General features: G+C 37.5%; 1 protein-coding gene across 1 annotated transcript; it reads left to right on the top strand.

Moving 5' to 3' along the window:
• The first annotated feature begins 3,072 nt into the window (after nt 1-3,072).
• Nucleotides 3,073-5,587, top strand: LOC149546282 (uncharacterized). Its single transcript, XM_089791132.1, has 2 exons — nt 3,073-3,319; nt 3,414-5,587. Exon 2 carries the CDS (start codon nt 3,447-3,449, stop codon nt 5,340-5,342), a length of 1,896 nt encoding a protein of 631 aa, XP_089647258.1. The 5' UTR covers nt 3,073-3,319; nt 3,414-3,446; the 3' UTR covers nt 5,343-5,587.
• The last annotated feature ends 7,083 nt before the right edge of the window (nt 5,588-12,670 follow it).

The following is a 12,670-nucleotide window of genomic DNA, read 5'->3' as shown; positions in this document are numbered from 1 at the left end:
GATGTGACCAAAAGTATTAGGAAAGATCAAGAAGGATATGGAGGGTATCTACAACATTAGTTGAAGTCAAGGAAGGGTGAGAGAAAGATCCTAAGCAAAGGTTAGGGTTCTAAGGGAAGGAAGGGCTAGTAGGACTAGTGCCTTGGCAAGGGGGATTAAGCCTACACCAACCCAATTATATTCCTCACACATCATTTCAAGAAAAAAAAAAAAAGAAACTATTACATTCCATTGGTATCATAGATGACTTATGATTTGGTTTTATGCTTTTTAACATCATCTTTAAGTGGTAAATTTCTCTAATTAATAAATATTCTGTATAGTAAATTAACAATACAGTATTTTGTAGGCGTGCATATTTTCATTGTTGTTCAACTTATCATCTATCTTTGTGTTGGTAAACAAGTTTGTTACTATGAAATTGTTTTTGGAACTAACCTATTCACTCTATGAATAGTAACAACTTTGCCAATAGTTGGAGGGAGTACAATTTATCACTATCAAATTACAATCTTCCTTTGTGTTTGAGAGGGGCAAGGCCCTTGTATGATAGAATTATTTAGGATTTTTGTGTCCTTTTCACTGAAGTGCAAAAGGATAAATAATATGAGTAAGGAAATATTATAAAAATAAAATCCAACAACAGACATATGAATACTATAGGAGATTCCCAAATGATGACATATCACAAAGGGGGGCTAGGAGGCAAGTTGGCATAAGAGTCTTGGAGACTAAGATTATCGGGAAGGACAAGAAAACAAGAACCATTAGATGGTTCAATGATTAGATCCTTAATTAGGAGTGATTAAGTGTTGGAGCCCTATACCGTCTACATCCAAACAATCCTCCCTACACTTGAGGTTCACCTGGACATTAGGATCTTCCCTCACCACACCTAGGGACTTTGGGGGAGGTGAAGATGAGGACTCACCCTCCACGACACTCTCCTTCACAATACCTAGGGAACCCACCTTCTCTTTGTCTTTTGGCCCAAGGACTTTGCAGTCAGTGATCACATGACCAAACTTAGAACATCTCTGGCAATATAACCAAACATTCTCATAAAAAAATGGCTTGGGATTTCTACCCCTGTTTAGTGTTAAAACTAACAAATTTGGGCAAGGCTTTGTAACAATATCAACATACAAATAATGGCCAAAGGAGTTTCCTATTCACCTAAACACTTTCTCATCCCAAAATTCAAATGGCAAGCTACATAATGTTACCCAAATTAGGGCTAACTAGGGCTAACATGCAAATTTCTATGGCAGGATCAAAACCAAGATGCCATTTAGCTACAACTTGGCTGTGCTTCCCTTAAAACTAAGGACTCAAGAGAATCATAGCTAAATCTTAAGTTGTAATGAATTTAAAAAGAAATGATCCTCTAGGCATATCCGAGACACTTACAGTTCCTTTTAGCTTCCATTTCTGAGCACACCACTTTTTGACCATGTCAATTGACAATCTGAAGGCAATAAAATGTCCTACAAGAAATAGTTGAAGATACAACAATATATTATCCACCACACCACCTAGGAGGAAAATAAATAGTCCATCAAAATCATGGAAATTTTTTGGTTCATCAAGTTGGGAAGAAAGACTCGCCTTGCCCACCAAGATTTCCTTCCAGCTGTCACCACTACTAGTTGGTGCCTTCTTCATCTGGTTGGGGCCTCAACCGTCTTGGAGGGAGTGTCCAAAAATGCCAACTCATCTTTTAGGGAATTAACAAGTGGTTCAAAGTAGAGTCAACCTTACTCACGAAATATATGGTCCCACAAGCCTCAAAGCCCACCTCCCTCTGGCCCCCTTGGTTAGAAGTCAACGTGAGGAGTAGATCCAGACAGATAAAAGGACCCAGATCAAATGACAGCCTACCCTCCCAAGCTATAGGAGCCAATTCAAAATTCAAATTTAGAGTTGGGTGAGATGTTGCACGAGTTGCAGAGTAGAACAACATTTTAAGCGTTATTGTCATATAATTAAAAATTCAATACCATTTGTAAATATATTTTTACTAATATTTTTTTTACAAATTTCTAGTAATTTTTAGCATTAACATTTCAAATCACCCTTTTAAACCCTTTGCCAAAATGCCAAAGAATCAAATCTATAAGCACTATCTTCCACTATCATCAACTCTAGAAATATTATATTTCTTACTAACCAAATTATTTGGTAGTTTTTTCCAAATGCTTAACAAAAAGATCAATTTTAAATATTATTGAAAATTTTCACTATAGATTTTGTACTATTACATTATTTACAATGTGATCTAGTTAACTATGTGCCAACCACCAAGATACATTCGTTAAATAAAATAAGTGCTAAACAAAAATAAGTTCCAATAAAACAAATTTCCTAAATAAAAAAATTAGTCAAAAGAGGTAAAAGATGTTTGACATAAACTTTTTTACTAATATAATTTCTCCACTCTAATGTAATTGATAAGGATGATGGTCTACTATGACATCCCCTCGATAGATTAAGTAGAATAAACCAAAGACAACTAAAGTCAATAGACTCTTGATAAAGTTGACAGTTCTTCAAGAGCTCATCATAGATATTCGAACATCATAAATTCATTCATGAATATATCTTCAACCCAAAAAATCTTCATTAAAATAGACTTCTCAAATGCTAAAGCTTTTAGTAAAACAAAATCATATAAATATATTCCAATCTACTAATGAAAATTCCGAAGGTCTTTTTGCAAACTTTGACATTTCAATATCTCAAACTAATCACATCCATCCAAAGCAATTATAATATACACATAAATAAATTACTTATAACAAATTACTTTGGAAAAATTCCTCAAACTCATAAATCAATGACTTAAAAGTTTCTCCAGCCCAACAAACTGACTAGAATACACCTAATCCTAGGATTAAAAAGTTCATTCCAAGCGTGTAAATCGGAAACATACAAGGTGAAGTTTTTTTGAAAAGACCTTAGAGAACATCTAAAACGAATGTGCTTAAATTTACCATTTTCTACATCCGCACGGGGGAATCATTCCAATTTCCAAACGTATGAAGGGAGCAAATGACGACGAGATGAGCGGCGTTTATAATGTTACGAGCCGCACATGACAATTGCAGGCGTGTCCACACGCTTACCTGGTCAAACCCTCCAGACTGGAGTCGATAACAGCGAAGCTTTGCCTGGAACTAAAAAATTAGTATAAAAAGTGCAGCAGCCCGAATGTAGAGTAGTTGGTCCGGACCAATTCATTCGCAGCTGTTTTCTCGCTGGACCCACTTCAGGAAAAGCGTGCGGAGCCGGCCAACGCCATTTATATGTGCGTTTCCAGGTCAGAATTTAGATATTCTGCAGGATGCGTTGAATTAGAGAAGGGGAATGGAAATAAGCGAATTTTAAGGATTGAAGTGTCTTTGTGATTTCAGATTCAGCAGTGAAAACCCCCCAAAAATCCAGCTATGGCTATGGTGGGAATGGGGGAAAAGGCCGGTGTAGAAGCCCTACTGGCGCGGCCGATTCAGATTGCAGACGAGGTTTGTGCTAGGGCCGGAGAGGCAGATTCGTTTAAGCAGGAATGCATGGATCTGAAGAAGCAAATCCAGAAGTTGTCTGGCCTTTTGAGGCAAGCGGTTCGGGCATCGAGCGGAGGAGGATTGTACGAGCGGCCCACCAGGCGGATCGTTCAAGAAATCGACAAAGTTCTTGAAAAAGCCCTAGTTTTGGTGACCAAATGCAGGCGCAAGCGGCTCTTCGCGATTACTTCAACGGCGGCGTTTAAGAAGATCGGATTGTTACTGGACAGTTCGATTGGGGATGTTACCTGGCTCTTGAATGTCTCTGCAAATGATGAAGATGACGATCGATCGCAAATAGGGTTACCGCCTATTGCGACGAATGATCCCATGTTAGGGCTTATTTGGGAGCAGATTGCAAGGCTCCATACTGGAAGCCCGACTGATAAGGCGGATGCAGCGGCGTCGATTCTTTCTCTCGCGAAGGATAATCCGGACCGGAATGCGAAGCTTATTGTGGAGGAGGGCGGAATTGGGCCGCTGTTGAAGCTTATTAATTACAAGGACACATCTGCGGCGGCAGCGGCGGCCGCCAGTAGCAGCGCAGGGTCTGTGACGGAGGTGGCTGTAAGGGAAGGGCAGGAAGCGGCGGCTAGGGCTTTGGGGTATTTGGGAAAAGATCCGGACCGGGTGAGGGAAATGATGGAAGAGGGGATTTGTTCTACGTTTGCAAAGGTTTTGAAGGAGGGGCACATGAGGCTTCAGAGCACAGTTGCTTGGGCGATTTCTGAGATGCTTTCTAATGAGCCGCAGGCGGACTGGCAAGATAGGTTTGCGCATAGCGGCGTGATTCGATCCCTGGTTGGGCATTTGGCGTTTGAGAGCCTTCAGGAGGGTAGTAAGTATCTTGTTACTGCTAAGCCAAGTGTGACTATACATTCACTTGTTACTACCAGTCTGGCTTCGAAGGTTACAGATGCTCATACCCTAGCTCATCTGCAGAAGGATACTGCGGCAGCCCTAGGGCTGCCTTCTCTATCCGGGCTTAATTTAAAGGGCAGGGCAGCGGAGGATCCCGCCATTAAAGCTACCCTCAAGGCTGAAGCCGCTAAGGCTCTGTGGAAGCTCGCCAAGAACAATATAAGTACTTGTAAGGCCATTACAGAGTCCAAGGCTTTGCTTTGTTTTGCAATTATGCTCGAGAAGGGGGAAGGGGCTTTGCAGTACAATTCGGCCATGGCCGTCATGGAACTCACGGCGGTTGCAGAGCAGAACAGCGAGCTGAGAAGAGTCGCGTTCAAGCCCAACTCCCCTGCTGCGAAGGCCCTGGTAGAACAAATGTTGAGAATCATAACACAGGATGATGAGGATTCGAGTCTCCTGATGGCTTGTATTAGGGCAATTGGTTGCCTTGCACGGACCTTCCCTGCTCGAGAAACACGGCTTATTGCTCCCCTGGTGAAGCACTTGGATCATAGAGAACCCCTTGTGTGCAAAGAAGCTGCAATTGCTCTTACAAAATTCGGGTGCAAAGAAAATTATCTGCATATGGAACGCTGTAGGTCAATCATAGAGGCTGGTGCGGCGCCATTTCTTATCCAGCTTGTTTATTTTGGGGACCCTGGTGTTTCAGGCTCTCAGATCCCCGCTCTCATTTTGCTTTGCTACTTGGCTCTCCATGTTGGAGATAGTGAAGCTCTGGCCAAAGCGGAGGCTTTGTCTTCCCTTGAATGGGCATCTAAGCAGCCACATCTGGTGCAAGATCCAACGCTAGATAAACTTCTTCCAGAGGCTAAAAGCCGCCTAGAGCTTTACCAGTCAAGAGGATCTCGATTTCACTGAAACAATAGCTGCTGCTTCTGCTTCATGAGTATTTCACTGAAACAACAACAGCAGTTGCTGCTGCTGCTTCATCTTTGTACAGTGTACACAAATCCAACCACTGGAGCGTTCCACCATACAGTATATTGTAGATTTCTACTTTCCCCTGTTTTGCTGAAGACTTATTCTACTTAAGTTTTCCCAAAATTGTAGGCTGGATTGATAGCTTGTTTGCCTGATAGTAATGAGGATTAAAAGTTTGGTCTTCCCTTGTGCTATTGCAGAAAAAGAGAGTTGAGCTCCCTAAAACATACAATTTTGAATGCTTGTTTTCCAGTTTTCTTATAAAATTTCACCACTGTATGATGTGTCAGAAGAATTCTTTCATCTCAGTTCATTGAAATTTAAGGTTCCGATTTTGGCATCCATAACACATTTAAAACTCCTGTTTTTTTTCTCTACTGGTAAAACATTCTGAAGGAAACAAGCCCCCTCTACAAATACATTCAGGGCTTTAAAATTAATTTTAATTCTACTAATAGATAAATTTAGAGTTGTAATATGTAAATCAATTGGAATAACATAACATTGAAATTAAATTTAACTGGATTATTGACTGAGAAATTGAGACAATTAAATATAAAAACATATATGCCTGGGACATATTTACGGCAATAACCTTATGCATTAGTATGTGTTGCTGTTTTATCTCCTGTGTCTAAATCGCTGTTAGGATTTCATTTCTGACACTTGAATTTGATTTGTTGATGATCTTTGAAGTAAAATAGTGATGCGTTTATCTTACAGAGTAAAGAATGGTAGTAAAGTTGGATTCTGAGTTTGACAGGGGATCCTTGGGCTGAAATCATAGTGTTGAAAGGCATAAATTTTTAGTCTTTTAGTTTAGTTTAGAAGAGTTAAAGTAGTGATGGGTAAAAGCTTGTAGTTGTTTATGTCAATTTTGTACAATTTGTCAATTTTTTCTGGGAATCTTTGAAGGTGAGTGAAGAAGTTTAAAGCATAAGGTTTCAGCTTTTTGCTGCTTACTGTTCTATCTCTTTGTAGAGGTTGCTGAAAGGTTCAAAAGTATCATTTCTAAATGTTTGTCTGATACTTCTGCACCAATAGTGGCACACTCAAAAAATGTCGTTCTTATAGCTAAATGTCCTAATAGTTGACTATTAGTACAGATGTGATTGCCTATTAGTATATATGTTCTCATTTTTTAGATTGTAATTATCTAAGAAATAAACTGTAATTAAAATACAATAACACTCACAATCTTATTGAAGAAGAACAAATTTTAATTTATATAAATCTTAAAATTCATAACTCTCTTTTTTTAACAATATATTAAAATAATCTACATCCCTAAAAAGCAGCTTAACAATACTACAAACACACAGAATAACTACAAAAGAGAGGTTCTCAATTTTCTCAACAACTCTCCAATCATACACAATCTTCTTTTACAAGGAAAGGCATTCACAAAATTAAATACACAATCTTCTTTTACAACAAAGCATTCAGAAAATTAAAAATATGTAGTAATAATAATAAATAAGAGAATATATAATTGAATGCATTGCTTAACACCATTGATATTTGACTTTATTAAATGAGAAATAAGATACAAAGGTACTTGTGTTGATGGTTGACACATCATACGTTCTATATAAAAATAAAATTATGTAGTACTAATAATAAATAAGAGAATATATAATTGAATTCATTACTCAGCACCATTGATATTTGATTTTATTAATTGAGAAATGAGATACAAAGGTACTTGTGTTGATGGTTGACACATCATACATTCTATTATTCAATATCTATATTATTATTAATAAAAATAATGACATAATGACAATTACCAATGAAAGGTATAAGCATTTGATGTTGTTGCCTTAAATATCTTTAATATGCAAAAGCCTTGTAAGTTTCATGTGTCTATTTTATTCTTCATTTCGATTCTCCATCAATTATTTTGTTCATTTCAATCAAATTATGGAATCTATTGAAAGAAGTATAATTTTCTTTCTTTGTTTATCATTATGATCTAAGAAGTATAATTTTCTTTCTTTGTTTAACATTATGATCTCTATGTTTGTGTGCTTACATCTAGCTCTACACTTTTGAAATAACTTTGAATTAAGTGAAAAATCCAAATTAAAATAATATTTATGAGTAAACTTATACTAATAAAATAAATGAATTTTATGAGAAATTTACTATGCTATGTGTTTTATAAAAGGAGGAATAAGAAGGGTACTCACTCTATGTACAAATTTATTGTGGTATGTTAATGTTATTTTTAAATTTTATTATTCTTTTACAAATAAGATAATATATAATTCTAGTCTGGTAATGGGCCATTGAGAGTTGATTCTCATTCCAATCTTCGTAATGTGTCATAGTTTCCCCTTGACAGGGTTTTCAAAGGAAACCCATGCCCCATTAGATGATGGTAGCATTCTAGCTTTGTGTGCAAAAAGGGTAGCAGATGGAATAAATAATCAAGTTGGATGCATGGCAGCCATTGAAGCAGGTGAAACTCAGTGTTTGAAAATTAGACCTCAAAAGAGACTCTCATATTGTTGTGAATGAAATTGTGAAAGGAAGAATGGAAACATGGTACCTTGATAAATACATCAAACAAATTGGAACATTGTTGGAGGAAATGGATGAATTTAAAATCTCCCATGTAGTCAGTGAGGCTAATTGCCTAGCAGACAAACTATCAAACGTTGGGGTGGCGAGTCCTTTACATGAAAATTTTGAAATTTGGGAAGACTTAGGCCAAATCCTTCACACAAATTTGGACTACTGAAGTAACATATGAGCTATATTGGCAGATTTGGAACCTCGACTTGTGTTATACAGATCATTAAGGTGGCTATTATGGTGAGGGATGGTTTGGTGATTGATCATCAACGTGTCCTCTCACCATTAATACCTCGCTATTCCTCCCATTTTGTAATGATGGCAGTAAGTTTGGCGGAATCATTTCCTCCCTTTGTGAAAAGTTAGGGAGGTGGCGAAGTGAAGGATATCTGGGTTTTTGGCTCATGTAAACATTAACACCATCACATCCTTCCTCAAAGTACTCATCCTTTATACAGTTGGTGGCTGAAGTGACATCAGACATATAAGAGTCTGTGCCAGTGGCATGCATTTGAGAAACTGGGCAAGCCTAAGCAATAATGAAAATAATCTTAAGCTCTCGATCCTTCTCTAGACTTTGGGCATAATTGATGACATCATTCACAAGGTTGAGCTTGGTGTTGGCATCCACATGGAACAATGCCCATGCCATGGAGGATGATTGGGCGCAGGCTGAGTGAGTTGTAGCCATTTTTAGTAAGCTCGTCTAATGCTCCTCTAGAAGTACATCTCCCTGTGGCTCGGTTGGGTTGGCACAAGATGCTATTTTTCCTCTGCACTTTGGACACATAATGGTGTAATGGACACCCAAGAATGTCCAAAAGCTGAACCAAAGCTGGAATTATATTAATGCTAAAAATGTTGCAATCAATTACAAAGAGATGTATTCCAAAGGCCAAACCCTAAGGGAATGACATCTAGAATGTTACAACAGAGAATGAACGTCCTCTATTGCCAAAAAAAGGGAGTGTGATTCACACCTCCAAGCTCTTATCAAATGCAAGTCATAATCCTCCGATGATCTGCAATGAGACTTTCAACCCTATTTATCCTTTTCTTCATCCTTCTGGAAGGAACTTAACATTAATTAAATTGTAAGAGCTAGAAGCTTCTCCTTCTAATAATTAATTCATACCCTAGAAATTCCTCCCTGACAATAATTAATTAAATCACGAGAGGCTTTTGTCCTTTCAATAATTAATACATACCCTAGAAGCTACTCCCTTGTAAATAATTAAATTAATTAAATACAAAGTCACCTTTAATTTTTAATTGAATGACTTTATAAGAAATTAATTTAATTTCTTCTTATCCTCCGTGAAGGCCAAAAGATGGGGTCATTACAATCCGCCCTCCTTGAAATTGCTTGTCCTCAAGCAATCCAACAACATAATCAACCCCAATCTCCACCTGGATCCCAATTGAAGTAGTAGGTGACATCCCTGTGGACCTCAAACCAACTAGAAACCAGCATCATCAAGACCAACCATATGTCCTGCAGCCTAGCACCCAAAACTTGTGCTGATGAAGTATAAGTCTGGATGTCACCAGAAGGCGGCTCCATAGAAGATCTATGAAATCTCTTCTTCCCAATTGTTGCAACACAAAATTGAATCTTTGTAGATGGTGAAAACTAAGCCCAACTCCACTTAGGTGAATGATCAACATCAACCTCAAACATCAGATTGTAAGACAATGTTGTATCCATGTTGAACATAGTACTATCCCAAGAGTGAACATTAACACTTTGTTGATCAATATTATAATATGACTCTGTCACTATATTGCTCACCTCATTAGCAATAACAAGTGTACTATCATCAGAGCACACATCTACAACCGCATGCATACTGCCAAACTCCTCATTGGATGGTTCAACTGATATAGAAGTGGCTGCTGATATGATAGTATCCTTGCATTCTTCTAATCCCACATCGATGGACTCCATATCACCAGCATCATAGGTAGGTGGCTCTATATGTTTCTCGATCCCACCTGATGAAACAACTTCTTTTTGCACTGGAACGACATACAAATCTTCAATATTGATGCCCATCTGTCTAGCCATAAGTTGCAACATCATATCCATTCACCTATTATGCTCATGTTGCATCCGCTGCCCCGCCTCTAATGAACTAAGTAACCTAAGCATTGTATTTTCTTGATTTGGACTGGTATACATTTTGTCAAACTCTTTTCCCTTTATCTCGCTATTCCAAATTCCGTATAAGAACTCCACAGGATGGCAGGACTAATAGCTCTGATACCACTGTAATGGACACCCAGGAATGCCCAAAAGCTGAACCAAGGCTGAAATTATATTAATTCTAAAAATGTTGCAATCAAGTACAAAGAGATGTATTCCAAAGGCCAAACCCTAAGGGAATGACGTCTAGAATGTTACAATAGAGAATGAACGTCCTCTATTGCCAAAAAAAGGGAGTGTGATTCACACCTCCAAGCTCTTATCAAATGCAAGTCATAATCCTCCGATGATCCACAATGAGACTTTCAGTCCTATTTATCCTTTTCTTCATCCTAAACATTAATTAAATTGTAAGAGCTAGAAGCTTCTCCTTCCAATAATTAATTCATACCCTAGAAATTCCTCCCTGAAATCTACTCTGCCTATGGGAGGGGATGACAACCCACTGATTCAAAGGCAAATTCTTGTGCAACAAAGTACGAGGGGTTCTAAAATGGTTTTAGCTTGTGCTGAGGGTGGTGTTGATGCAACTGTTGAAGGTCGAGGTTAAGGCATGGTGGTGGTGTGGAGCCAATCCCTTCTACTCGGTTTGTTTCTATGCCTGCGATGGGTGTGGATGTTTCTTTTCTCCCAAACTATGAGGAATGACTTAAGCATCATAATTCTTAGATCAAAAGTGTTAAATAGTCAAAGTTGACTTTTTTTCCCCAAGTTTAATTGTTCCCTTAGTGTGTGACGATGAGGAAATGTCCAATTGCAGCATGTGCATGGTCATACTAGTTCCTACATGGTTGGTCAAAGCATCCCCAATTTCATGGCACCGTCTACCATGCAACATATATGCACCACTATGCACCACTATTCAAGGAAAATATAAAAGATTTTTGAATATTTAACACTGGCTATAGGTCCATATAAGTTGCCCTATAGCCATTGGCCAATTTCACTAGGGAGGATTTCAGAGCATCTTATGGCACAACATGGAATGTAATCTTATTTTGAAATATTAATACAATGTATGCCTATAACCAATCAAAAAATAACAATATGAAATAAATTTAATTCATAAATGTAAATAATCATATTTAAATTAATCAAGGGTTAAGATAATAAATACCAATGATAAATTGCATTTTTGTTAATTTGTAGTAGCCAATGATAATTTTTTTTGGTATGTGCTATATTCAATGTTGGCTAAGAGTATGGGGAGCGATGCAGCGGTGGAGGAGATTTCCTGGTGAATGTAGGAATGGAGGCCACGATCAGAGTTTCAAATGGGGGAGGAATGCTTTTCAAAAGGAATTAGCAAATCAAATGATGGAGATAGGGGAATCGATTGAAATTGAAGTTTAAGAAGAGATCAAGTTGGATATTGATATTTGGAAGAATATGGTAGTTATAGGAAGAGTTATTGGTGCAAGGTTTAATAGATTGCAAATTAGAGAATGGGTATCTAAGCATTGGTGCAAAGAATATGTTTTGGAAATTCATTCCAAAAGGATTTTTCATTGTTGTTTTTCAAGAAGAATTAATCAGAAATAAAATCTTGGAGTAACAAAATTATTTTTTTCAATTCTTCACCGTTATATTTGTAGCCATGGCAATCAAATTTTGATTTGATCCCATTAGCAATATATAAGGAACCGATTTGGATCAGATTATATAATCTTCCAAAGAAGTATTGGGGGGATGAGTGCTTGGAACACATTGGATGATCAATGGGTACTTTGTTGGAAGTGGATGAAGAGATCATTAATAAATATTCATATCTTTATGCAAGGATTAAGATTGCAACGATAAAGAGAATCTCGTCATTCATTTACCTCAAATTAGAGAGCAGAATTTGGAAACAAAAGTCAAAACTGAATTCCCAATCTCTGATAGAAAAGAGGGGATTAATCTCCCTATGAGTAATCATTGGCCAAAGGATAAATCAAACAAGTTTGGGTTCCTAAGAAAATAGTTATAAAAACTGCTTCTATAGAACAGAAGATTGTTACTCCAAAGCAAAACCCTGTTGTGGAAAAAGGGAAATGCTTTATTTTGAAAGAAAATCGATTGGATAGGAGAAAACCATTTGTGGAAAAGAATAGGACCCATTTGTAGTCAGACACAAAAGTGGACTATGATCGGGTATCTAATGATAGTTTTTTTTCACTTCAGGTGAATTAGAAAATTTTGATTCCATAAGTGTGAGTCAATCGACCAATGTCCTTCTTGATAAATCCAAAGGTGGTAGGGGAAGGAGGTCTAACAAGTAGAAAAGAGAAGAAAGGGCTAATAAGAAAGGGATTATAAATATCTTTGATTATTTAAGAAAAGCCAAGGGAGTAGAATGCTCCCTTGGTGAGAAATGAAAACCTCTACGTGGAAGGTCAGGGCATTATTGACCCCTGACAAGAAATGCATAGTAAAACGAGCGTTAAACAAAATGGAAAGGGAGTTGGTTTTCTTACAAGAAACAAAGATCAATCTTGAT

This window comes from Cupressus sempervirens, chromosome 7 (genome assembly GCF_028749045.1).
Source record: "Cupressus sempervirens isolate cs-2001-9-10 chromosome 7, ASM2874904v1, whole genome shotgun sequence".
NCBI lineage: Eukaryota > Viridiplantae > Streptophyta > Pinopsida > Cupressales > Cupressaceae > Cupressus > Cupressus sempervirens.
This window is presented reverse-complemented; position numbering and strand designations above follow the sequence as displayed.

Excerpts from the sequence above, each read along its gene's own strand:
- LOC149546282 (XM_089791132.1), top strand. The coding sequence starts at position 3,447 with ATGGCTATGGTGGGAATGGGGGAAAAGGCCGGTGTAGAAGCCCTACTG.